The sequence below is a fragment of the Falco rusticolus genome, chromosome 9 (assembly GCF_015220075.1).
Source record: "Falco rusticolus isolate bFalRus1 chromosome 9, bFalRus1.pri, whole genome shotgun sequence".
NCBI classification, from domain to species: domain Eukaryota; kingdom Metazoa; phylum Chordata; class Aves; order Falconiformes; family Falconidae; genus Falco; species Falco rusticolus.
The window spans coordinates 6,981,430-7,005,771 of NC_051195.1; the positions used below are offsets into that span (position 1 = coordinate 6,981,430).

The 24,342-nt window shown below is 42.0% G+C and overlaps 1 protein-coding gene across 6 annotated transcripts in view; it reads left to right on the forward strand.

The window, feature by feature from the left end:
- Window positions 1-975: 975 nt before the first annotated feature.
- KAT6B (lysine acetyltransferase 6B) overlaps window positions 976-24,342 on the forward strand; it is a 118,265-nt gene continuing 94,898 nt past the window's right edge. The window contains exons 1-2 of one of the 6 annotated variants that reach the window (XM_037400007.1): window positions 976-1,107; window positions 8,650-9,545. In XM_037400007.1, the coding sequence (XP_037255904.1) occupies window positions 8,925-9,545 (621 nt within the window). In that variant the 5' untranslated portion in view covers window positions 976-1,107; window positions 8,650-8,924. The other 5 variants (XM_037400006.1, XM_037400010.1, XM_037400004.1 and 2 more) reach the window with 5 other exon arrangements.

Sequence of the window (24,342 nt, forward strand, 5' to 3'; positions counted from 1 at the left end):
CCTTCTTAATTTATTGTAGAAGGTCATTTTCCACCCACTCTAAAAGGAGAATATTACTTTTTTTTTTTCTTTTAATTTTATCTTTTCTTCTTTGGGACCAGATATTTTTTGAAAACTCTGCAGACAGGCACCTAACAGCAACACGTCCCCCACAAGACATGGAAAAGGGAATGCCTCGGAGACCTCTGAGGTGGGTCATGGTTTGGGGAGACGGGGGTGCTTAGCTAGTGATTGCTTGAGTAGATGCTTAGGTAGGTAATTACCTTTCCCTCCCTTGTGTGGTACCCTCTGGTATATACCCTATGGCATTTTGGCACGCCATGCGTTGATGAGAAGTGGCATTTGCTAGCCACAGCTGAGAAAACCCAAAACTTTGACATGGCAAGCGGCCTTCGGCAGCATGGCAAAAACGCTTAAACAAACTTTAAGTCCCTGCATGTTATCACCTTGTCCTTTAAAATATATCCCTCACAACGTCTTGTTACATTTACAGCAAACTCAACGGGAAGACATCTGTAATTTGTTCACCCTCCTCCTTTCATCCCTCAGACTAATTATGGTTGCCTCAGACACAGCCCTCTTCCTCGGGACCGAGGAACTACGGCTCCAAGCCCTTCAGGAAGGATTTCCCAGAGCCTGCCTGCGGTGGTTCTTCCATCGAAACGTTTTAAATGGCCCCACATGAGAGGAAAAGCCCAAGCCAGCCCCCCGGGGCCGGCGGGAGGCCCCCCGGGCGCGGCGGTGACCACTTCCCCTCAGGCCGCCTTCCCGCCCAACGCGCCCCGCAACGGCCACCCGCGCGCCCCGTCCCTCAGCCCCACGCCGCCGCCAAGGGGACGCGCCTCCCCCCAAACTTTATTGCCTTTTTTTTTTTCTTCACCCCTTTCTTTCCCTCTTTTTTTTTTTTTTTTTTTTTTTTTTAAGGGAAAAAGGTGGGGGGAGCTCAATTTCCCACTTGCCAACAGCAGATAAAAAAAGTGGGGAGGGACCTCTTCTGTCACAGCCTATGTAGATTAACCTTTCAATTAGCTGTTATCAGGTCCTGTGTCTTAGCACCAGTCCTCGCAATCTGCGTCCGCTCTGCATCGCGAAGGCTGGAGGTCTGGGGTGGGTTTTCTGTTTTAATTTCTAAATTAATGATAATTGTTCGTGTGGCTCCCCTCCCCCGCCTCTCCCCCGCCGCGAGCTGAACGCTTGTGTCTGATCTGCCCGTCCACCTTTTAGTATTTTGGAGTGAGAAGAGGAGCCGCGCGGAGCAGGAGGAGGAGGAAGGGAGACAAGGTATTCTCTCTGTATTCATCTTCCACCCCCCCCCCTTCTCTCTCCCCCCCCCCCCCCCCCCCCCTTGCGAAGGGGCTTGGAGAAGGTAACTGGTGCAATCAATCCGCTGGCTGGGGATTCCCTCCACCCCCTCCCCGGCTCGTCTGGCTCTCCTGGCTGGGGCTCTTCAGTGTGTATGTGTTTGGGGAAGGGGGTGGGGGGAGGCTGTGTTGTTGTGTTCCTGGCTCTGCTTGCAGCCAGGAGAGAGAGCGAGAGAGCGAGCGAGAGACAGAGAAGGAGAGAGAGAGAGAGAGAGAGAGAGAGGAGCCGCGATCGCGTTTCAGGGGCAGCACATTCCGCAGGAACCGCTGCTGCAGAAACACACACAGGCAGAGAAAGGAGGTCATTGCAAGCAAAGGGGGGAAACCTGCATCGGAGGTTAGATTCCCAGGAGTTTATGTGGGGGGGTTATAGGGAGCATGCGATGGGTTTTGTTTTGCGTCGGGTGACAGGCTGCAATTTGCCATAATAACCCCGTTTCCCTCCCCTCTCTCAGCGCAGGGGGCTTGTCACTAGGCTGGGTACTTTTTTTTTTTTTCTCTCCCTTTTGCATTGGAGGCTGATGCACGTGTTTGCAGACACTTGCGCTTGGTAAATGCATTGCAATGCTGTGCGTTTTGCAGGGGAGGGGGAGCAGCAGCAGGAGGTGATGGCTGGGCTGGATGGGGTGGGGAGAGGGGGGAATGGAGCGGCGGAGGGAGGGAGGCAGGGGATGGCTGAGGTTTTTGTGTTGCATGCTCCCACCCTGTCTTTCTGAGGCGGCAATTGTTCCTTCGCAGACGGGCTGACAGAGAAGTCCCTGGGCTTCGCATGGCGAAACTTGCGGGGACCTGCATGTGGCTGTTAGAGCCGGGAGTCATTGTCGCTGTCCCCGTTCCCACCCCCTCCTTCCCTCCCTCCTTCCCAGCGCGGTGTGGGGGGTGCGTGTGCGCGATAAGCGGCTGCCAGTGCCAGGCACCTTGGGAGGGTTACGCTGGGAGCACGCTGTTCCATCTCGCCCGCCCGGCCGAGCGGCAGGATCGGAGGCACGCGCGTGACGCGCAGGATTTAAAGGTTGCTTGTTAGTGTGTGTCGCGGGCCCGCCCGCCCTGCCGGGCCGGCTCGGGCGGCCGCCGCCGGTAGCTCTCGCTAGCGATCACCCTCTCGAACAAACTTCAGGAGCGGGTGGGGCGGCGGCGGGTGGGGGAGGGTAGCGAGGCCGGAGGGGGGGAGCCGGGGGGGGGGTGGGACACCCTGACGGACGGCAGTGGTAGCCAACGGGAGGGCGGCCTTGCGCGAACGCTCGCCTCCACTTGTGGCGGGTGACCAATGGCGAGCGTCGGAGGCCCAGCAATGAGGCGGGCCGGGCTGTGGCGGGCGGGTGGGCGGGCCGGGCGGGTTGTGTGGCGGCGGAGGCTGCCAATGGCAGCCGGCGGCACCGCCCGTTTTCGCGGGCAGGCGGAGTTGAGCGTGGAGGGAAGGGGCGTGCCTCGTGATTGACTCACCCTGCCTTCCAATGGGAGCCCCGGGCCGGTTGCTGGGCGGAACAAGGCTGGTATGGGCGGATGACGGACGCGGGCCCGCGGCCTGTGAGCGCGGAGCGGCGTGTGCAGGGCGGCCCAATGGCGGGCGCCGGTGGGCGGGGCGCGAGGGTAGGTAAGATTTTAATGAGACTCCATTGGGCTGTAATCAGTGTCATGTCGGATTCACGTTAAGTACAACAGGGCGAAACAAAATGGCGGCGTAGGTGAGGCAAGCCGAGCCGCGGCGGTAGGGGGAGTCGCGGCGGCCGCCGGCAGCGGGGCAGAGCGGCAGTGAGGGCAGCCGCCTCGGCGCAGCCCGGCAGCGGGAGCAGGGGAAGAGCCGGCAGCAGGGGGAGCCGCTGCGGCGCCTGGAGGAGGCTCCTCCCCCCGCGGCCCCGGTCCCGCGGAGGTGAGTGGTACCGGGGAGCGGGGGGGGGGGGCGGGCGGCTCGCAGCCTGCCTCCCGCCGGCACGGCGAGGGGGACCGGGGGGACCGGCGGGGGCGCTGCCCCTGGCACCGCCCGCCTGCCATCCCCGTGCGGTGGGTGCAGGTGCACGCCGTCCTGCGGGGTCGCCGTGCCCCGGGGAGCGGAGCCTGTGGGCTTGGGGGTTTTGCATTGGGAATGAGAAACCCCAGAATAAGGCTTGGGGTGTTCAGAAGGCAGCCCTGGCTCGGCCCTGTCAGATACAACAATGCCTTGGCGCTGGGCGCTAGGCGTGTTGCGAATCGCCGTGGCTTGGGTATACTGCAAAAATTTTTAAGCAAGTTGGGGGGGGGGGATATTCAAGCCTCTCAAGCCACGTTTTGGAAGCGATGTTCGTATCGTGTTTTCTTCACCCAGACCCCACCTTTTGCATTCTGTCACTGAGCGTTGAAATTAACCCACTCTGCAAAAAGCAAACAGATACCCCTTCTGCTGTAAATCACTTTCTCAAGAAGAAATGTTTTCAGTGGAACCCTCTTCCCAGGTTAAGTGCTGGCAGCGAATATTACCTTCCCATGCTCCTTTTTGTTCTCCAGTACCGTATTTTAAAGTGCTCAGAACTTCCAGGGAAGAGGGTGGGAAGGGTGAATTTGGGTGATTTTGCTGGTGTCACGTTGTGTTGATGCTGTTTCCTCTGGTGGTGCTTGCTGCTGTCATGTTGTGAACTGCTTTTTAGCCTATGATCTTAAAACTAGCTTGCGGGGTATCACAGAGCGCGTGCGCATCGTTGGTTGGATTTGCGTGTACTGCTCTTACTCCCCACATCCCCAAGTCTTTTGCTGAAGTTACTGTGTCTCCTCATCTGTCTGTTTAAAGAGTGTGCAAGTGTCATTGCTCTATCTTGTTCCAGTTGAAAACTGGATGTTGTATAAAGGCTAATACAATAGCTGGCTTCATGATATGAGTAATTTTAGGAGTGTCATGTGTGCTGGAAGTCCTTGCCAGGATCTGCTTTCTCTCTTTTTTCTTTGTAGGTGTGCGTATTTTGCGATGGGGAAACAAATTATCTTGCCTCTTTCGCATCATTAATTGAGATGGGGGTGGAATACAGAGTTGATTAGCTGAGGAACTCGAAGTAATGCTTGGAGGAAAGAAAAATGGCAAAAAGCTTACTGAAAGCAATGGCAGGCTTCTTCCTCCTCCCCTGCTGCAATCCTTACCTGACCCTGATGCTGCAGCAGAGAGCTGGCCTGCTGCTGCTGCTTCTGAGTGTGTGCAGAGCAGGTAGGAGGGAGCAGAATGAGATTGTGCTTTACAGGTCACCAGCAGGTTGCACGGGTTGCTGTCTTTCTGCCCCCCCACCCCCCCCACCCCCCTTTTATTTTTTTGGTAGTGGTTGTAACCTCAGGTTGAGGTTTTAAAAGTTTAACTGTGTTTAAGATGGCCAAAGCAATTTTTTCATTAATTTCTCAAAAAAAAAAAGACTAGATTGTATTTTTTGAAATGCTTTTGGATACTTGTTTTTATAAACTTGTAATAACTTAGTTTTGTTTCTTGGGGGGAGGGGAAGAGTAGGTGATTATTTTTGTGTGTGTGTCTTTCTGACTACACAGCTTGTTTTCACAGTCTGGATCACTTGGAAATAATTCCAGATACTAGTTCAGTCTAAAAAAGACCTTATTACAGGATTATAGGATTACTGATGACACCTAAGATTGACATGTTCAGTCAGTGCATTCTTTAATTAGAATCAGCTGTACAATAGGTGCATGCTTTATAGAGGACATATTTGCATTCATTCTAAATCCCAAGCTTCAATTTTGCAACTTCTTTGTATTTATCTGATAATTTATGACTTAGGTAAAGGGACAAGCCTTGACTAGAGATGGCTTTTCACATTTTAAAGGTAGTGTATGGTACTTAACCCTCTAAATGCCTATGTTATGCAGCTCTTCAGTAGCAAACTTGTTAAAAGGTTTGGTTAGTGATACAGTGCAATCAAACTTTCTCAGATGTTCTTACTTTCAAAATAAGATACTGTAGAGTGTAGAAGCTGAAATGTGACATAGAAGCTTAATGACTGTTGTCATAAAATTTGGAAGTGGTCCTGTGCACTTAACAGTCTGGAAAATCTACTCTGTGATTGGAAGGGTACTGTTGAGGGTTGGATTAAAAGTTATTTAATTACAAGGGATGAAAATTAATAAATAGGTATGAGTGCCTGCTACTAATTTATAATACCTCTTAAAAATTGCTATTTCTTCAAAAACTGTTTGGGCAAGCAGCATACTGCTTATACTAAAGGATGTATGACCACCTTTTTCTGGTTTTGGTGAAATTAAGTTCTAAACTTAGAAACCTGAATGTCATTCTGAACTTCCATGTGTCCTCTTGTGTTGAATCTGGAAAGTTTGTTTGTAAAGCAGTTTGTTTTGTCTTTGTCCAGTCACTTAGCATGTATATGCATATATTTGTGTATTGCCAATCATGAATCAATCTGCCCTCACTTGTTTTATGAAAGGCCTGGATCAGTTATATTGCTGCCAAAGACGTTTGTTATTAAGAGGTTGTTCTGAATCTTGCATATGGTAGACCTTGTAGACCTTGTCACAGTGGTTGTGGAGGTCGGGGGTGCTACGCTTCAAGTACCTAGGCAATCAGAGTGGCAGAATAACAAGAGATTGTAGCTTGTGGTAAAACAACTGAAATTGGATCAGATGAACCTTCTGTGGTTTCCTAAAGCAGAAGGAACGTAAGATTCTGTTGGAAGCAGTGAATTTAAGGTGTCTTGATTTTCCTTTTGAAATATCCTGTCCTGTGTGTTGGAAACTGTGCTTCTGCTGATACTCTCAGCTTGTGTTGATTTAGTAGGCGCAAGTATGCAGGAGGCTGTATTACACGCAGGGAGTTTTAAGTAAATAAGTAAAAATGTAGTTCTGAATGTATATTGCTGTAAAATTCCTGTACCCCAAGCAGCAGACACTACATGAAAATACAGGTTTATGCTCACCTTTTGCCACAGTCAGTGGCCAATAAAAATTCCTGCAACCCACAAGTTATATAGCATTTACACAGAAATGTTCATCAGTGTTCAGGTGCTTGGAACAGACCCTGCACTGTGTGTTCTGGAATTTCATGGTAGTGATGTGGTTGCTTGTATGAAATTTAATACAACAGTACTGCAGTAGGTTTAAAAATGAGGTGAGTATGTCTGACTCAGCAAATGTTCAGCATTTAGTTAAGTACTGACTATCTTCATGAAGACTCATAGCAGAATGGCCTGACTAAGTAACTTTTAAAGTAGCTTTCTAGGAATCTGGGTCTTTATATGTAGCTGCAGAGATCTTCCAAATTCATAGGGAGAGTGTATAAAATAGTCTCAAGGTGAGTGAACCTCAACTATATATAGACTTCTCCTTTTTGTTCTATCATGTTTTCAGCGTCAAGAGTTGTGAGAGGATTTGTGGGATTCATCATACCATGGAAACTTTTTTTTCTTCCCTATACTTGTCTGCATTTTGCAGCTACAGTGTTATTTTGGAATTATCTGAAAACAGTGAATATAAACAATTCTGTTAGGGGAAGAATGGCTTTTGCTAGCTGGATTAAATTAAAATGTGTGTTTACAGAACAAGTTATTGTTTTATTACAAATACTTGAAACACACAGAACTGTTATCAAATATAACTTGCATGAGTACAGACGGAAGCAAGACACAGAATCCAATCTATGTAGGTCAATAGGGTTCAGTATGAGAAACAATTAAACTTTCACGCCCTGCATTTGTATCAGGAGTGTGTCTTTTCATTCTGGCAGTCAGTTGAACTTACATATTTATAAATCTGTAAGTGCTTAAGCTTCAGTCAAACCTAAAGAATGACGTATTCATAAAATGAATTGATTAATCATTTCTGCTATTTGGGTATAGAATAATTTATTTTCACCAGTAACCAGCTTCTTTTTTGTTACTAATCATCTTCTGTAGATACAATAACGTGTGAAACATGATCTGGAGTTTATATTTAAAGAGATTTTTGAGGGGGTAGAGTGAGGAGAAGGTGTGGGACCGAAAGGTTGGTTGTTTGGTTTTTTAATACTCTTCACACTTGCAGAGGAATCTTTTTAACAAGTTGAAAATAATTTAGTTTGCTGAATCAATTCAGGGGTTTTTTCCCTATTTATAATTTACTCAAGTTTTAAACATGATTCGAATGCAAGATGACTTGAATAAACATGAGGTCCAAGACTTGTGTAATCATATCTATTATTGTTAGTTACAGGCTGCTTGCCATAGCTTTATAAATGTAGTTTCAGATTAACTCAGTTTTAGGTTTTGCTGTGAAGCTGGTGAATTTTCTACTTTACAGGACAACCCATTTATTGATAACAAACACTTCCCTCTTCCAGTTTTTACTTACTTTTGTTTGAAGTGATTATACAATTCTGTTCATGTCTTCAGAAGTACTCCCTTGCATATAATGGCAGAGAAAACTAATACCTCAAACATATTTATTCATTCAGTGACTACTGTCTTAGTTTAAGCTGTGTGGCTTTTATATGGGAAGGAAGAAAAACAAATAAATACATCGTCTTGTAAAATGAACAAACTCCTAATCAGGATGTTCTTTCAGGTTTCTTAGAAAAAGTTTTTGTATCCACTGAATTTTCTATTGGAGTAATATATTCCGTAATAAGTAAAGAAAATTATTTGTTAAACTGTAGTTGCCAAAGTGTATTTTGTCAATGTGATGTCTTATATGTCTTCATGCTGACAGTGTATTTATGTGAAAATGCCTCCTGTTACTTATTTTCATTTCAGTTCTGAAGTTTGTATAAAAAATGTGTGCCTCTACTGCACGCCTTAAGAATGAGAAGTGCCTTTGTGATTCCTTCCTGTACTGTAGGGTACCTAGGTATTAATGAAGGATGTGATACTAGTAACTTGGTTCTGATATTTTGGTTTATTCATTTGGGGTTTGTTTTTGGGGTGTGTGGTTTTTAGTTTTTTGTTTTGGTTTGTGTGTGTATAATCTGTGCAGATAGTAATTTTCCTATAGTAGTGGATCTAGAAATTATTTGTAGGTCTGTTTGTTTGTTTTAGAGAACATTTTAGATCTCTGGCTGAATGGAAGTTGTCCCACAAGGCAGTAGTAGGTTAAGTTTGGGGGTGATAGATTTTAGGAAAACTAAATCCACTAAAGGGTTATGCAAAGTGGAAGTATTCTACAGTTACTTGTTTGGTGTGGGGTGGGAATTGGTGAATGTTTCATATAATCTCACAAAGATTTTTGCATACTGCAACATCTATAGCGTGAATGTATGTCTGAATGCATTCAGTTTCTTTTTCGTACTTCAGTGTTAACTGTATTCTCTCCCTGCCTCTTCTTTTTCTCTTTTTTAAAGGTTGCAACAAACTGTCTTGTAAGGATGTACCAGTATCTTCAGAAATGAATCCTTTCTACCTTTCCATAGCGGTAAAGTAATTGGAAGTTTCAGTTGGCAGATATTTCCCTGCCTTTTTGGACTCCTCAGGATGGATATTTTTGAGATGCATCCAAGCAGTGTGTGGAGTCCTTTGGTTTATGTTTGAGGTGTGAACAACCTCTGAAAGATCTGCTAAAAGGATAAGGAGGAACCTCTATGGGTAACCCTTGGCTGGAAACAATTACTGGTCAACCATGGTAAAACTTGCCAACCCTCTTTATACGGAGTGGATTCTTGAAGCTATACAAAAAGTTAAAAAGCAAAAGCAAAGGCCTTCTGAAGAGAGAATATGTCATGCTGTTTGTGCTTCTCATGGATTAGATAAGAAGACTGTTTCAGAACAGTTGGAACTTAGTGTTCAAGATGGTTCTATTCTTAAAGTCACCAACAAAGGCCTTGCATCCTACAAGGACCCAGATAATCCTGGACGGTTTTCATCTGTTAAACCTGGCACTATTCCTAAATCTGTTAAGGGATCTAGAGGAGCTTGTAATGAGCTTCGTAATGTGGATTGGAATAAACTCTTGAGAAGAGCGATTGAAGGGCTTCAGGAACCAAACGGCTCCTCCCTGAAAAACATAGAAAAGTATTTGAGAAGTCAAAATGACCTAGCAAATATTTTCAACAATCCTGCTTTTCAGCAGAGGTTGCGCCTGGGAGCCAAACGTGCTGTGAACAATGGGAGATTACTGAAGGATGGACCTCAGTATAGAGTTAACTATGGCAGTTTGGAAAGCAAAGGAGCTCCAAAATACTCCAGCACTTTCCCAGCTTCTCTTCCACCTGTCAGCCTTCTACCCCATGAAAAAGACCAGGTAAGTCTGAAAAATGAAAGTGAATGTAGTAATGTAAAAATTATTCTTGTTTATTTATTTATCTAATGCAAAACCAGTGATTCTTCTTGTTCTTTATTTACCTGTGTAAATATGTATCAGTGAGGATGCATACCAAAGATCCATGCAGAATCTGTTCTGGTAAAGGAAGTTTACTTAGCTCCCTATGTCCCGCCACTCTGTGTTGGATAGTTTGCTCTTTGGATTTTCTGTAGATAAACAGAGCAGCAGGGAAGAGCACAGCTATATGTGCTCCTCTAGGTGTGAGATTGTTGTGTCTTGCCTGGCAGACTGATGTTGCTGAAATCTTCAGCGTGATCTTGTTGTGGCCTTTTACCTTCATTTTACGCCTGAACATACTAATTTTCTTGCAGTTTGAACACTTTTGAACATTTAAAACTGTTAGACTTATTTTTAAAGACAGTTATGTGTAGATACGTAATTTCAAACTACATTTAATAGGAACTGGAGTTAATGTAATATTCTAGGAGTACAAGTGAAGGTGTCAGACTGACAAATTGATCTAAACTGCAGAATCTTCCTCCTGTTTCAGTTTGGTTGGAGTTCCCACATGGGTTTTTTTTTTACTAGTGGGCCTTGTTTCCAGGTTAATTATTCACAGGGTTTAAGCCTTGAGGGAGAAGGGGGTGTCAATTAGTGTGTTGTTTATGAAAGGGTAGTGTCAAAGACATGTCTGTAGGCTTTCTTTGATCATTCCCCACTTAGTATGGGGAAGTGTGTTTTGAATTTTCAGTGTACTTGGGGGTGGAGGTGGGGAAGCAGGGAAGCTACCTGTTCTACTTGAATTGGGTTACTTGGAATATTTTTAAGTTGGTGGTTTGTTTTTAATCTTTTTTTTTTTTTTTCCCCCTCCTGTTTTTTATTCAATTCCCAGTGCTAAAGTTTGGTGGCAGTTCTTTGGCATGGGATAACCCAGACAACTTTGCAATTGTTGGGTTGGCATTAATGTCTCCTACTACAAACTGCAGGATGGTTTTCAATCGCCTTTTTTCCTTCAGCTGATTGTAAGGTGCTGGAGGGTGCAGAGTAGAAAGTGCTTGTGTTAGAAATACTTAGTGAAGTCAACATGAACAGTTGTTTGTGGAACTCTTAGAGGTGATGCTACAAATGGTGGTAGCTGTAGGTTGATTTTTGTGAGCTTCTCTAAATGTAAGTTAAATATGATTGCTTTTATGCGTGGATATTTATTTCTGTCAAGTTGGACTTCTTGGGTATTTGAAAGATGCATGGAGCTTCACACTCAATCAGAATGGAATTCATAAGCGTTGCTTGCTGTGCGATTACTGCTGTAGCCGTTCACTAAAGATTTAAATACTTGTAGCAATAAAGCTGTATAAGTACTTTCAGGGATTCTTCTGTGATTCTGATACTCTAGTGACATGAATAAATTGAAGGCTGGAGGACTGAGCAACCAAAATAGTTTAGTATTGTGATGCTTCTTGTGAATTTTGTGGAAACAAAAATCTTGCTTGTTAGGCTACCTACTGGGACTGGCATCCATAGCAAGGAATGTTAGTTGGGTCACGGTACTGGAAAAGCCGTTACTGCTATACTAAAACACTGGTATAAGGATAAATCTGTCTTTTAGAAGTTAGCCAAACAAATCTGTTCTCTAGCAAGTGCTTTGGCAAGAGATAAGCTTTCATTTGGGTGCCTTAAAATTAGCAATGTGACTTGCGTGTTTTAAAAACTGTTGGACGTACACGTTTTTCCTGACGAATAGTTTTGATGTGAGGCTGGCAGATCACTAGGAGCATGTCAGGGTAGCACGCTGCTTAGTTGTGGTGCAGGTATCTGAGCAAATATATAGAGACTTGGTTTAAACATGGGATTTTTGCTGGCCTTCAAGCTGTATAGCTTTAAATAAACTTTGAGGATAGTTCTGAAAGTAACTGTACATATTGTGTCTATTATTGGGATGTGACTGCCTGTTTGTTTGAAATTAATGGTAATTCATGAAGAACAGCGACACTGAAGGAAAACTGTTAGGCTGTTTTTACTAGAAGTATTTAAGTGGCAGTGTGGGGCATGTCAAGACTTTAATACTGTATTTTATACAATAAAATGTAGCCAACTGGCATGTCACAGGAATGGCCATTCTTTGAAGGAACTGGTGTATTTTAAAGTTTCTTTGGCTGTTTATATAGCTAGCACAAGTAAGAGCTGCTTTTCTTGTTTGGGTGGATCTTTTTGTTTATTTGGAGGTTTTTTTGTTTTTAATTACTAGAAATGAAGTTCAAGTATCTCTTCTGTTGACTTTTCTTGAGGAGAAAGAACAGGAGGATGTGCAGAAATCTGTTTAGATGACTGCGGAAGTTTGAGTAATTTTGACTTTTTAATGCATAATTAACATCTCATCAAGATTAGACAGTTGAAAGATTCAGTGCATCAGAGCTCTCTCTTTGGCAGTCTGAACTTTCACACTTACAGTACCAAACACAGACTCTGAACATTTCTTTCCAAGTCAGTAGAAGGTGACAAGAAGAGATATAGTACTGCCAGTGTGTGTGTGTTTGTGGCTGGTTTGGTTTTGGGGTGTTTTGTGTGTGTGTTCTTAGGTGTTTTCCCTCTCCACGCCGCCGCCTTCTCCCCCACCTCCGCCAAGGCATCAGAGTGTCTAGTACACTGAGAGGGTAGCTACTATTACAGTGCAGTACCACTGAAGTTAAGTTTCACTGTCGTGGAGCCTTGACTATGTTACAGGGGTGTTTGTTGAGTGCTTTGCGTTTGATGAAATACTTAGGTGGAACAGGGAGCTGGAAGTGCTAAATTTTCCTCTTGGTGATGATGTCACGGAGCTGGTTTTTTTGTCTTTGTGTTAACTGGGTGATCCAATGGTACTAGGTATAGTCCTCTTGTTTCATTAGATGTAGAAATAGCTGCAGTTAGTTACAGCAATATAACAAGCAAGTTACAGCTTGTGTTGCCGTGTTACCTCCTATTATCCCTAGCCCTGGAAGGAAGCATTTGTGCAAAAATGATAAGTTTCCTTCAAGTGTTATATGACTCTTCTGAATTTGGGCAAAGGTGTGTCAACTGCAAGTTACAGGAAGAGTAAGTATACAGCACAGCTGTTGAAATCTTCTCTTCCTCCACCCCTTTGCGCTCCCTAGTGTGTGGAGCTTTGCTTGTTCACTTCTGTATGAAGAGGTGCCAGCACAAGGCTCATAGGAAGGACAGATTCCATTGGAAAGTCAGTAGCTGTCATCAGCTGTACGGTGTCTAGGCCGTACATCATATAAAGCGTAGGGAGTATTATAAATTGCATTTCAAAAGGACATCTCAATTATCCTAAATATTCTGGTGATTACATTAAGGTAGATACTTACCTGATGTGTACAGGTAACTTGAAATCGAAGCACTTCAAGACATGCCTGTTCTAAAGTGTTAAATCCATGTGTTAAAGGACTAGTCTCCAGCCAGACACGGAGTTGCCTTAACAATGAAGGGGGAAACAAAAAACAGCGGTGTCCTTAAGGATGAAGGCTTGTAATCTTTTTTCTTTCCTGCAAATAAAAACCAAAACCCATATGTACAAGAAAGCAGAAAAAGAAGGAAATTTGTTGCTCAGTGGTTTGGTTTTGTGCACTTCACTATATTGCGCTGCATAGTTAGTTTTAACAATTTAACTGCTCTTATGTGTTCTTCCTTATGTTCAGTGTCTTACATAGATATCTTCTCTCTTGAGCTTCACACCTTCTCTCACCCAGCATCTTCTGAAAAGGGCTGTATGAGTCTGTTAATCAGAAAATGCAGTGTAAAAACTGGTAGCATAGGGAAGGGTGTGAACAGCAAGGAAAATCAACCTGAATATGTTGAGTGATACTTAGCTTTTTGATAAGCTTTGATACATTAAAATACGCTTCTGGAAGTGCAGCGGTAAAGTGATACTTAAAAGTTACGGTTAGTCTTTAAATGGGTGTTTAATTTGTCTTTAATGGTGTCAGTTGTAGAATGGCAATGTTGGTGATGTTTTCTGCATGCCTTGGGTGCACATGTGCACTGTGGTGTTCCTTGTTTTACTTGTCACTTGTACCAGCACTGGGAAGGTTCTGCAGTTTGGGAACTGCATGAAACCTGCTAGGTCTTAGGAGTTAGCCATGTCCTGAACACAAATGCCATGTGACTGTAAACCCAAAGAAGCAGATGTTTGTAGGCTGTAGACGGCTCTTTATTTACTTATTTTTTAAAAAGATAAATTAAAAGGATAAATCCAGCTTTAAAAGGTGATGACGCAGCGGCCATTGTCATGGCTGTGGGAATGTGTAGTGTATCTTGGTAGTTACATCTTTGCTATGTTCAGAATAATTACTACTTAAAGTGTACTTCGAAAGATGCAGTGCAAATGGATGTGATTTGATCCATGCAACATTTTCTTGGTTTTCCTGAATGCTCTCATGGACAGCTCAGCAACTGTATTAATAGTTGTTTCCATCTGATTCTTGGCATGAAAATTTTTATTAATCCCCCTTTCACTTTCAGTTTGTCTTTCTAAGCTGACTTTCATGCAAAACCAAACTTGTTTTATTAATTTTTCATACTCTGAACTCCTATCTAATTTTGTTTTCACTGGCCTACGTACATTTAGCTCTTAAAAGTGTAACTTGGCATGAGTTGAGTTTCAGTTTTCTGGTATGTAGCTTGTGCCAGTGCAGACACTGGGTGTTCCTCCTTCTGTCTTTCAGGCAAAGGGCCAATCTATAGAGAATTGCTTTTTTGGCATCCAGGCTCCTCCCCTGCTCAGTTTTTCAGCTTCCTGCCTTCCTGTGGGTAGGCAACAAGAGACTGTTGGCTGATAATTCTTTGCTTGCTCTACCTTGTTCCCTCTGGTCTCTAGACTTTCCACTGAGCAGAAACAGAGAAGTCAGGCAGAAAGGAAGTGCTACACGGTGTATCTTACTGTTTTACATGGAAGGGGATATTCATAATGCCTAATTTTGGAGCTGGCTTTATGTGGAGTCTGTGCTCCTAAGGGTGAGTCTGAGCACCGAAATGCAGTGATAGGTAAGTTTCTGTAAGTGTCTGCACTGCTACAGTTGAAGAGACTGTAGACAGGGGTATGCAGAAAGAAGAATGAAATCTAGGTTTGAGCTTTGTCAACTCATAAAATACTGTTGTCTTTAGAGACAGCTGGTGTTTTTTCCTTCATAACATCTTCATGGTGACAAAAGACTGAGGAATGTTAGCATTACTTGACAAATGGTAACTCTCTTGTTTGTGCTCCACACAATCTTGATTCTCAAGATACCTTTATTTCCTTGGAAGGGTGACCCACATCTCTATGTGTGTAGCTCTTGGCCCATGAAGTTCTGGGATCATTGCTAGATGCTGCTGTTCTGTCTCATTTCTCTGCTGTCCCTGTAGCTTCTGAAATGCTGAAAGTACCAACTCGATGTATAAGCAAACTGAGCACTTGGAAATGGATCCTATTCACAGTTGAGATACTGGAGCTTACCAGAAATTCAAGAATGACTTACACTATCTTCTGAGCATTTAAAAGTGAAGTGGAAGACTCTTGTCATCCCATATTGTGGAGAAGCAGTTCATACCATTGTAGATAGATTTATCAAGCTTTGCGGGCTTTTTTTGTATTCTATGATTCAGCATGTTAGGGTCAAACCAAGAAGCATGCTTGTAGAAGTTTTCTTGAATTGTATGGGGGGAGGAAGATTAAAGACTTCCATTTTCTGAGTTAGATTGGTTTGCTCCTTTGTAACGTGGGGCGGGGGGGAGAAGTTAAGTTCCAATTTCTGATGTCACTGACTTTGTTTCTGCAAACAGGTCATTGGTTTGCTGTTTCTTAGAGATCCATCAGGGAAGACCCTACTCATCCTTTTTTCCCCAAGCCAGATATATTGGAACACAGTTCTGCATGATGTACTTGTGATTCTTGTTTACTTCAAGGAGTAATTCCAAACACTACCCTATGAGCTATTAAATCCTAAGGCTTGCTCAAATTTGATTCTTTTGGTAGTTTCTCTTTAGAATTAATTGATGTGATGTACTGTGATGAGTCCTACATTGAAACTGACAGCAAGGAGTTAAAAGAAATTCTGTGTAGTTCCAGCAGTTATGTTTGTGTTAGTTCATCTGTGCGATTTTCTGTAAACTCTTCTGTCTTGTCTTCGAGTGATGTTTGATTCCTAAACTACAGTTAGAGGTTTTACTCTTCACGTTTTTCCTCAAAGGTTAATGGATTTTAACTAATCAGTACATGGATATCGCCTTTGTGAAGATTACTTCTAGAATATAGAAATACCAGAAGTCTGCCTTATATTTAAGGAGAGCTACCTTGCATATTTTCTCAGTGCTGTATCCTTACCTGTCTTAAGTGTCTTTCCTCTTCTATATTCAGTAATAATGATAGTCTTGACTCTTGGGTGTGTTTTTTCTGTGGCAGTTGAAATGTGGTAACAACTCGATATTGTTTCTTGTTGTTGCAGGAATTTTGTTATAAAACAAGTGATGAAAAACCTTGATAACTTGCAGTTGAGGTTGTCTGCTATTGTTTAACAGATGATTTTATTATTTATTTCCCCCCCCCCCCCCCCCCCAAATCAGGACAGTGAGAAAAATCCGCAGGTACAGCTCAACCATAGTTTTCCAGTTCGGTGGTTGGAAATGGCGAAAGACTATCACTTCTGAAAGAATTTCAAGTTGGCATTGAGAAAAGAATGACTCAATTGGTGTAAAAGTTGTCTTTAAAACTTTGCATTCATTTATGGTCCTATTAGCTACTTCTTTCAATGGGCAACTCTCTTCCCTGTATTCAGGACTATATTTGCCTGGGCATAAGGACAGTCCCGTAGTTCCTATGACTGTGAGGACCTGTTTCACGTCAGGACTGTAGGCCTGGAACCAAATGCAGGAAGTTGCTGTAGTGTGCTGGAAGAACACTATTAGGGCTCAGATTGTGGCTGTAGAATTCTGAGGATGACTCGCATCAAGTGCCACTTAAATCAGGCACCACTTAGCTGACAGATCCATTGCTGTCCTTTGTGGTTACCTGATAAGAGACAAACCAAGTCCCAAAATAGTATGATTTCCTTTGGTTGCAAAATTACTTGTGTGTGTGTGTGTGTGTGTTGTTTTTCCCTGTCTGCTTAGATCCCCCCTCATTGGGGGAAATTATAACTGGTGTCACTTAGGTTTTTCCATGTTGCTTGTGGTTTTTTTTTTTTCTCTTCAGATTCTTGCAGAAGAGCTTAAAATCTGAAATTTGCAGGCACAGGCAGCCTTCTTACGATACAAATGGTGTGAACTGTTAAAAGAAATGTCTGTGTAGGCAACTCGAGAGCTGCTGCATTTAGTTCTAGGTTTGTGCAGATTGTGACTTCAGGTTGCATGGTAGAGATGTTATATAAGGGAAGAGTCCTTGTGGGGAGGGAAACTGCAGGGTTGTAAATTGTCAGCTCCTGTGTCTTGTCTCTGCAGTGACAGATAGCCATGCACAGGGATTTCTGTTTTCTGAAGTGTTTGGCAGTAGAAGGGACAGTGTCCTATTTATTTCTGTAGTGGTTGTGGTGGTACAGCCCATCAGTTACTAGCTAATGCAGTGCTAGGTGGAGTAGGCTTGAGACCTCAGTTTTTAATTACAAGCAGGACTCTGGCACAGGAGAAAAGCTGTGGATGATCTCAGCAAAGTTGTCTGGGAGGCACAGCTGATGTTTCCTCATCCAGGAAGAATCCTTAGTAGAAGTGGGGGCTAGCATAAGGTGTGATAAGTTTGCCACACATTTTCCACATGCTCTCCAGCATTTCATTTTATCACCTCTGGTGTTTTGAAGTTGGCTTCAGTTTCACAGCTCTTTTTCACCATTTAAAAAAAAATAAATTACTGACTAGCTTTAGGAATTAATTTTGATGTAATGTCCATGTATCCTTGGCAACATTAACTAGCAGTGTTTGCATTTGGCTCAATAAGAGACAAATGTCAGTGGCACCTGTGTTTTAGACATTGAGTACACATAGTTCTTAACTAACGAATAAGTAGTTACAAGAAAGGAGTAGTCAAAGTTATAATAAATGTGTAAAATGATTTTTTTTTTTTTTTTTGTCTCTGCATGGGACTGCTGTAGTAAAGGAGCTCTTTCAGCACTCTCTATTGGGTGATTATAGTGAAAATAGGGACTGCTATTTCTCAGGTGGCAAAAGGATGAGAGCTAACTGACACAAATTGCAGCAAGGGAAATTACAGATCAGGGGTCCTCAAACTACGGCCCCCAGGCTGGATACGGCCCCCCAGGGTCCTCAATCCGGCCCCCGGTATTTACAGACACCCCCACCCCCCGCCGGGGGTTTGGGGGGGAAACCAAGCAGCCACAGATGGCTGCCTGCCACTTAATCAGCGCACCGGCCCCCTGGTTAAAAAGTTTGAGGACCCCTGTTCCAGATAGATGAAGGAGAAAATCCTTTATAGTGAGGATGGAGAGACATGGAACAGGGGCTTGAAGTGGCTGTGAAATCTCCATCCTCAGAGGTGGTCAGAGCTTGACTAGGCCAGGTCCTGAACAACCTGAGGGAAAGTCTGAGTCTGGTCTTGCTTTCAGTGGTAGGTCAGGGTACATGCTGCAGAGGTCTCAGCCCACCTAGAGTATTCTATTTAAACACGAAGGTTTGTCTGCTTCTTCTAATAGTTGGCCAGTAAAACAGAAAGTATAGGTTTTTTATGCAAGACACTAAAGGCAAAGACTTGCAGATAGCTGCATCAAATAATGTAAGCTAAAGGAGTTTTAAGAGGGATGGAAGCTTTAACTGAGGAAACCATTGCTGGAAAAATCAGTGTGGTTTATTTTTGGGTTTTGTTGTTAAAGTTTCTTTCATAAGTGCATTTTGTGTGTGTTGCTGTAAAAATAGTGAGCATCCTGGTTTCTGCTTTCTTGGGACTCCCTGAAATCTGGAAAAAATAAGAACTTAGTCACTGGACTATTAGATTGATATACCAGACCCAGAAGACTGGGTCTGAAGCTTGCTAGGCTGCATTTAAGTTTAACCATTATGTTGCGTGGATACCTTACCTGCTAAAGCTTGGGGAACTGTTGTCCTTAATATTCATCTGTAAAAACGTGAGTAAGGCCTATGTTGCAAGTGCTGTGGAATTCTCTGAAGTGCTTAGGACTGGTGGATAACGGGGAGTAGTTAACAAGGGGTTTATACAAAAATACGGTTAAAAGGTGATGAAAAAGGCAGTGTTTGAGCCTAAATTTCTTGGGACCAAAGTAACCTCTGTTACAGTCACTGAACTTAATAGTAGTTAGTTAAGAAGTTCTATGCTTATAAAGGCTGCTGTATCTCTCCTTTCTGTTCCAAATTTAAAAGATACTCAGCTTTCATTTTCTGCTTCTTCTCTTTTGTCCTCTGAACACTTAATATACCTGCTGTAGAAGTCAGGCTAACAAGAATGTGTTACTGGTAGAGGAAAAGGACAGTGTACTGACTTCTGCGAGTAAGTATTTGGTCATTAGTCAGTTTAGAAATCTTTACATGGGGGACTATGTAATAAACAATGGGGTTATATGTAAACATGGTATTTTCTGATCTGAATATTCTTGCTCTGCCTTGAACTGGCCAGCTCTCTTCTGTTTATGCATTTTTGGAAAGTGAATGTCACTGAAAACTTAAAGCTGTTTTACATATTAATGTTGCTTTAATATTGGAAAAATGTACAGCAAACCCAATTTCTATTTATTTTGACATGTTTGGCACACATTCTGCTGATTTAGCAAAGCAAGCTTTTATTCAGATGTTGCAGATATTTTCTGAAGGTCAAAAAATTAAGAGATAAATCAATAAAGAAATTACTAGAGAAAACTACTCACAGGGTAGACTGTCAGGTTAGGTACGTGCATACAGAATCGTCTGTTACTGTATTTGTGTATGCGTATGTTTAACTACATGGAAAAAGTATCGGAGCTCACACTGTCAAATTCCTCTTGTTGAGTTCCCTGACATGCTTGACTGCCATACTCTTGAGGAAGGAAATTATTGGTACTTATGTCTTTTAATGGTTCTGGGTGTTCTTGAAACAAATTTTCAACTACTACATTTGTAAAGGTGACAGGTGCCATTATAGTCGAGCAATTCCTACTCATTACATCTATGCCTTTAACTTTACTCTCTTGTGATTAAAAGTTGAAGATATTTTACCCTGGATAAAACTTGTAATGCAGTAGCTGTTTAATAAATAAAAGTCCTGGCTTTAGCTAGTCCTTCTGCTTCATATTCATTGAAATCTATTGAAGAACTAGGAATCTGAAAACATGAGTTCTGTTGTGGGCTTTGCCATTTGGCATTTATGTGGCAATGGGCAGTTTTCACTTTAAGCATTTGTGCATGGTGTTTAAAAACCAGTGAGTAGCTGCTCATCTTGCAAGCATATTTTCAGCTTTTCAGTAGTTTCAGAAGTTTTTTCTGATCTGAACGTGAGATGAATGATGGTAGGAGTCTTTTATTTTGAATAATAAGCCACTAGAGGAATCTCCCCCTATACCACTCTAAATTCAAGATGGTACCTCAATTCTGTCTGTGAAATTGAGCACATAAATGTGGCTGCTATTTAACCCAGGATTGACAGGTTTTGATTTATGCCTCCTAGAAGATACTAGACATGGGAGAAGGGTGTACTGGAATTTGTTTGGTACCTCTTTCTCATAGATATCTTTGCCTTCTTTGGAAATGTTTTCAACAGGTTCGTGAGGCACTTTCAGCCTGTATGGAAAAGGTTTTGATAATTTTCAAAGTCAGACTAGAAAAGAAATAGATTTTTTTTTTAATGTTAATAAAACTGCTGGAGTTGACTTTAATTGAGAAAATGACTTTGACAGCTGGCAGCTCTGCTCTGCCCAAGGAGAGGAAAAAAAGAAAAAAAAAAAAGGTGGATGTCCAGGCTTTACTGTGTGAACATGCCATATTCAGTTTTCTGTATGTAGTTCTAAAAACTGCCCATAGTCTGCTAACATAAAATCTAATTATTTATGTTGCTGCTTTGACAATATTGTGTTTGGATACAGTTTGAAGAGACCTCTGAAAGATTTGGTTTCTAGGGAAGAGCTACTACTACAGCTGAGGACAAGCTTTTTCCCCTTTCCTGACTTCTGTCTTGTTGTAAAATTCTGATTTGCTTCATATTTTGCTATTGCAAGTCAGTTTTGCTAAAACAAGTTAATTTCTAGTTTTCTATAGACATTTTATATGGAATTTAATTGTAAAGCTTGATGCCTTAAAATTTTTTATTTTAACATAAGAGTCGGTTAAGACATTAAAATTTTGGTGTTATTAATTGGAAGAGAGAACAGAAGCAACTCTCACCCCTTTGTAGCAGGGAAGGGAATCCTAAAATAGTTTAGGTAGCTAAAGTGGTTTTAAATTTTAATCTCTTATTTTGCTTTTCCTCTCAAAAATACTTTGTTTTTAGCAGACTTGTGCCCTACCTTTCAATTTATGACGACAGCCTTAATAGCAATTTTTTCCCTCTCCCCACAACATATGTATTTTGTTTACTTCACTGTTAACTGATACATTGCAAGGCCAGCAGCTTTAAGGTTAGCTTTTGTCTTTTATGTGCACAGCTATAATGGCTCCCATTGTTACTGCTTTCTTAAGCCATGACAACTGGACTTCTTTATTTTCTTTTTTTTTTTTAAGTATGTATTTAATAGATTTTGCTAATTAGAGTAGACATCTGTTTGGAGATCAGTAGCAATCAAAATCATTTTTGAAGAAGAAATTGTTGGCTCATGATGCATCTGAAATATTTCTGGAAGTTCAGCTTCTTTTTAGCTGTTGCTAAGAGAGAAATTTTCATTGACATGAGGGATGTGAGGACAAGTCAGCATGCTACCAGTTGTTTTATAGGCAGTTAGCTCTGCCGCCTTGCAGATGGTTGGAAAACTCTTGGTAGTGGGTAAATGTGTGCTGATTATCTCATTGAATTAAGGTAACCTTTTGTAGTTCATTGAATTCTGCAGACCAGGCACTGAGCAGCTGCTCGACTGTTGAATTCTGGATTTAGTGAATACAAAGATTATGCTAAAGGGTATTTAGTCATGTTCCAGGTACTGAGCGTTGGACCACTGCAAGAAATTTTTTATTTAATACTACCATTGGTGTGTTAGTAATCAGGGCAATCCAGTGAGACAGTATCTTCAACGTTTTGACTAAACTATATTCTCCAACTTTGTTGCCACCACGTGCTGATTGATATTTTAAAACTTTGGAAGTAGGTTGCAAAGAACTGTTTTTTCCTCCCTCCTACTTCACTCCCTCCTACCTTTCTTGAAGTGGTACAAAGGGAGGTAACTCTTGTTTCTGCCTGCTTTTTATATTAGTTTTGGGTTGTGTTTTGTTACGGTGTGGTGGAGTGTTTTTGGTGTGTCTCCCCCCACCCTGGCAAGTCTGACTTAATAAGAACTCATGTGGCAAATATCACTTAAAACTAGTTCATAGTTTATTGATGAGACATGCCTCAAAAAGTTTAAGCAATCTGATGGTTGTAAAGTTCATAAATACATCTGTTAATCTATGTTTGGTTTACACTTGTGAGTGTGCAACTCATCTGTTGGGGGGTGGGTGGCTGTGTATAAACACCTAGTTAAAACTTGTTTGTGAACTTGTTTCCCTGCCCTTTTGAAAACAAATTAGTAGGCAGAATTAGGGTTTTAATTAGTTTGCTTTTATTAAAGACTGTTTTGAGGATTAAAGCGAAATACTTAGGTTTTGGAACAATTTTGGAAAGGGATTGAGGAAGGAATTGAAGCATTCCCCAGGTTAAGCTTTAATTATATGGACTGCAGAAGGAGAAAACACTTCTGTAGGCAGTGTTTACAGACTTTGGGGTGGGGGAAACAGTTAAGGCCTTCAGATCTGTATAGTTTTGTCCAAGATAATTCTGTTTTGTAAGTATCCAAAAAGTGGGTGTGGTTTTTTTGAGAATAATTCTATTGCTTTGGAAATACAGTGGTTAAAATATAACAAGAATAAGGTATTGTTATAGCAGCTGTACCTAAGGGGGTATACTTATAAACTGCGCTGTACAGAAGGGGGTAATACACTCTGTTCTGTTACTCTGTAGTAATGGATTGAGGACTTAAAGGGTTTGCTGGAGAGCTGCTTTCTCAAGGCACTGTGGCCCTGTCAGCAAGTTTTAGAAATAACTCTGAAGTAGCTGTGTGTGGTGCTTACAGTACCTCTTTTCCAGGGTAAGAGGTAAAGAGGAGAGGGCTCAGAGTTTTAGGGTCTGTGTTTAAGGGTCACGGTCTAATGTACCTTAGAGGAGAAGATGTTTCTAGTATTCAGTTGACGTTCATCTTCCCTGAGCTGCATCATTCTTTGACTTCATTCTTGAAAGCATGGTCGTTTTTTTCTATGAAGTATGTAATGCTTTAATGGGTTCTTAAGCTTCCCCTCAACCCAGATCATACATGCTGATTTGACTTCTGCCAATAAATAGTTGCCCATCTTCCATGCAGTTTCTAGGGGTGTTGTTGGGCTGTTTCTGTTGAAACTACTTTGTTCAAAAACTAGAAAGTCTTATTTTGATGCCAGGATTACAATGAAAAAGCTGACTAAAAAATCAGTATTTGAAATACGGAATTCAGAAATGAATCTTTTTTTAGGCTGAATGATTTATATTTGTTAAATAAAACTGTAATAAGATGGGCATATGATAATCTGAAGAAATCTTTGCAGGAAGCCTGGGAGCTGAAATGTTTTCCCTGCTGTAAAAATGCCACAGTCATAGGATATCTCTTGGGAATTACAGAAAAAAGGAAGCGGCTTCATATTGGTTTGATTACCCCCAATATATGTTTGCCCTTATAATCAAATTGGTTTCCATTTCTGAATACATTGTTAACGCTTAGAAGGAATATATTCCATCATCAATGCTTGAGATAGCTTCTCAGACTGAGGAAGTCGCTCTTCTCTTGTACATAATGGAATTCTTTATAGATCCTTCCCCATCCCACCCCCTTCTAGTTTACTGAAATCTTGCCATCTAATTCCAGTACATTTCCAAGAATTCCCCTCCATTTCTGTTAAGTATCTGACAGGCTTCTTTTGTGACCTCGTTCATGTTATGGAAGTTAATCATGTTCATAGGGTATAAAAATCTGAGGTACGGTCATAGAGAAATAGCTTTAAAAAGTGGTCTGCTTAGCATCTATCTGATTTGTCCCAATGTTAGAACTAACTATTGCTTAATAGTATATGTGAAAATCAAGCTGTTCATTTGTTAGCAACCTTTCCTAGAATATAGTGGGTGACTAGGGTGGATTGATTAGTAATGGCTTCTTCAGGCAAACCAGACCAAAATATAATAGCTCCTGCAGTGGTATCTTTTAGTTGTGAGGGAGTGTGGCCTCTTTGGGGGCAAGGATGAAGATGTGCAGGCTGCGTGATAGCTTCAAAAGTACCAGCTTCTAGTATCGGAGCTCAAAATGACAGCTTATGGCGCAGCCTTGGGTACAGCACTGTTGTTTCTTGCTGGTGCTATAATGTGGCCAAAAATAGAACAGATAAGTATTGGGCAAACCTGTGTTAGAATTTAGGAAGTTTTTACTTGGTTGTGTAATCTAGCGGTCACGTTCACCTCCGGTCTTTTTCAGTCTTGTAGTAAAGGATACTTTGGAGTAGTAGGCACCTTTTTACCAAAGTATTGAAAAATGCTGCAGTTGGAGAAAGAAACCGACTTTAATATTAAATTTGAAAAGTTTACTTGGAAGGAGTTTCACCAGGAGGAGGTATTACAGGGAGTATTGCA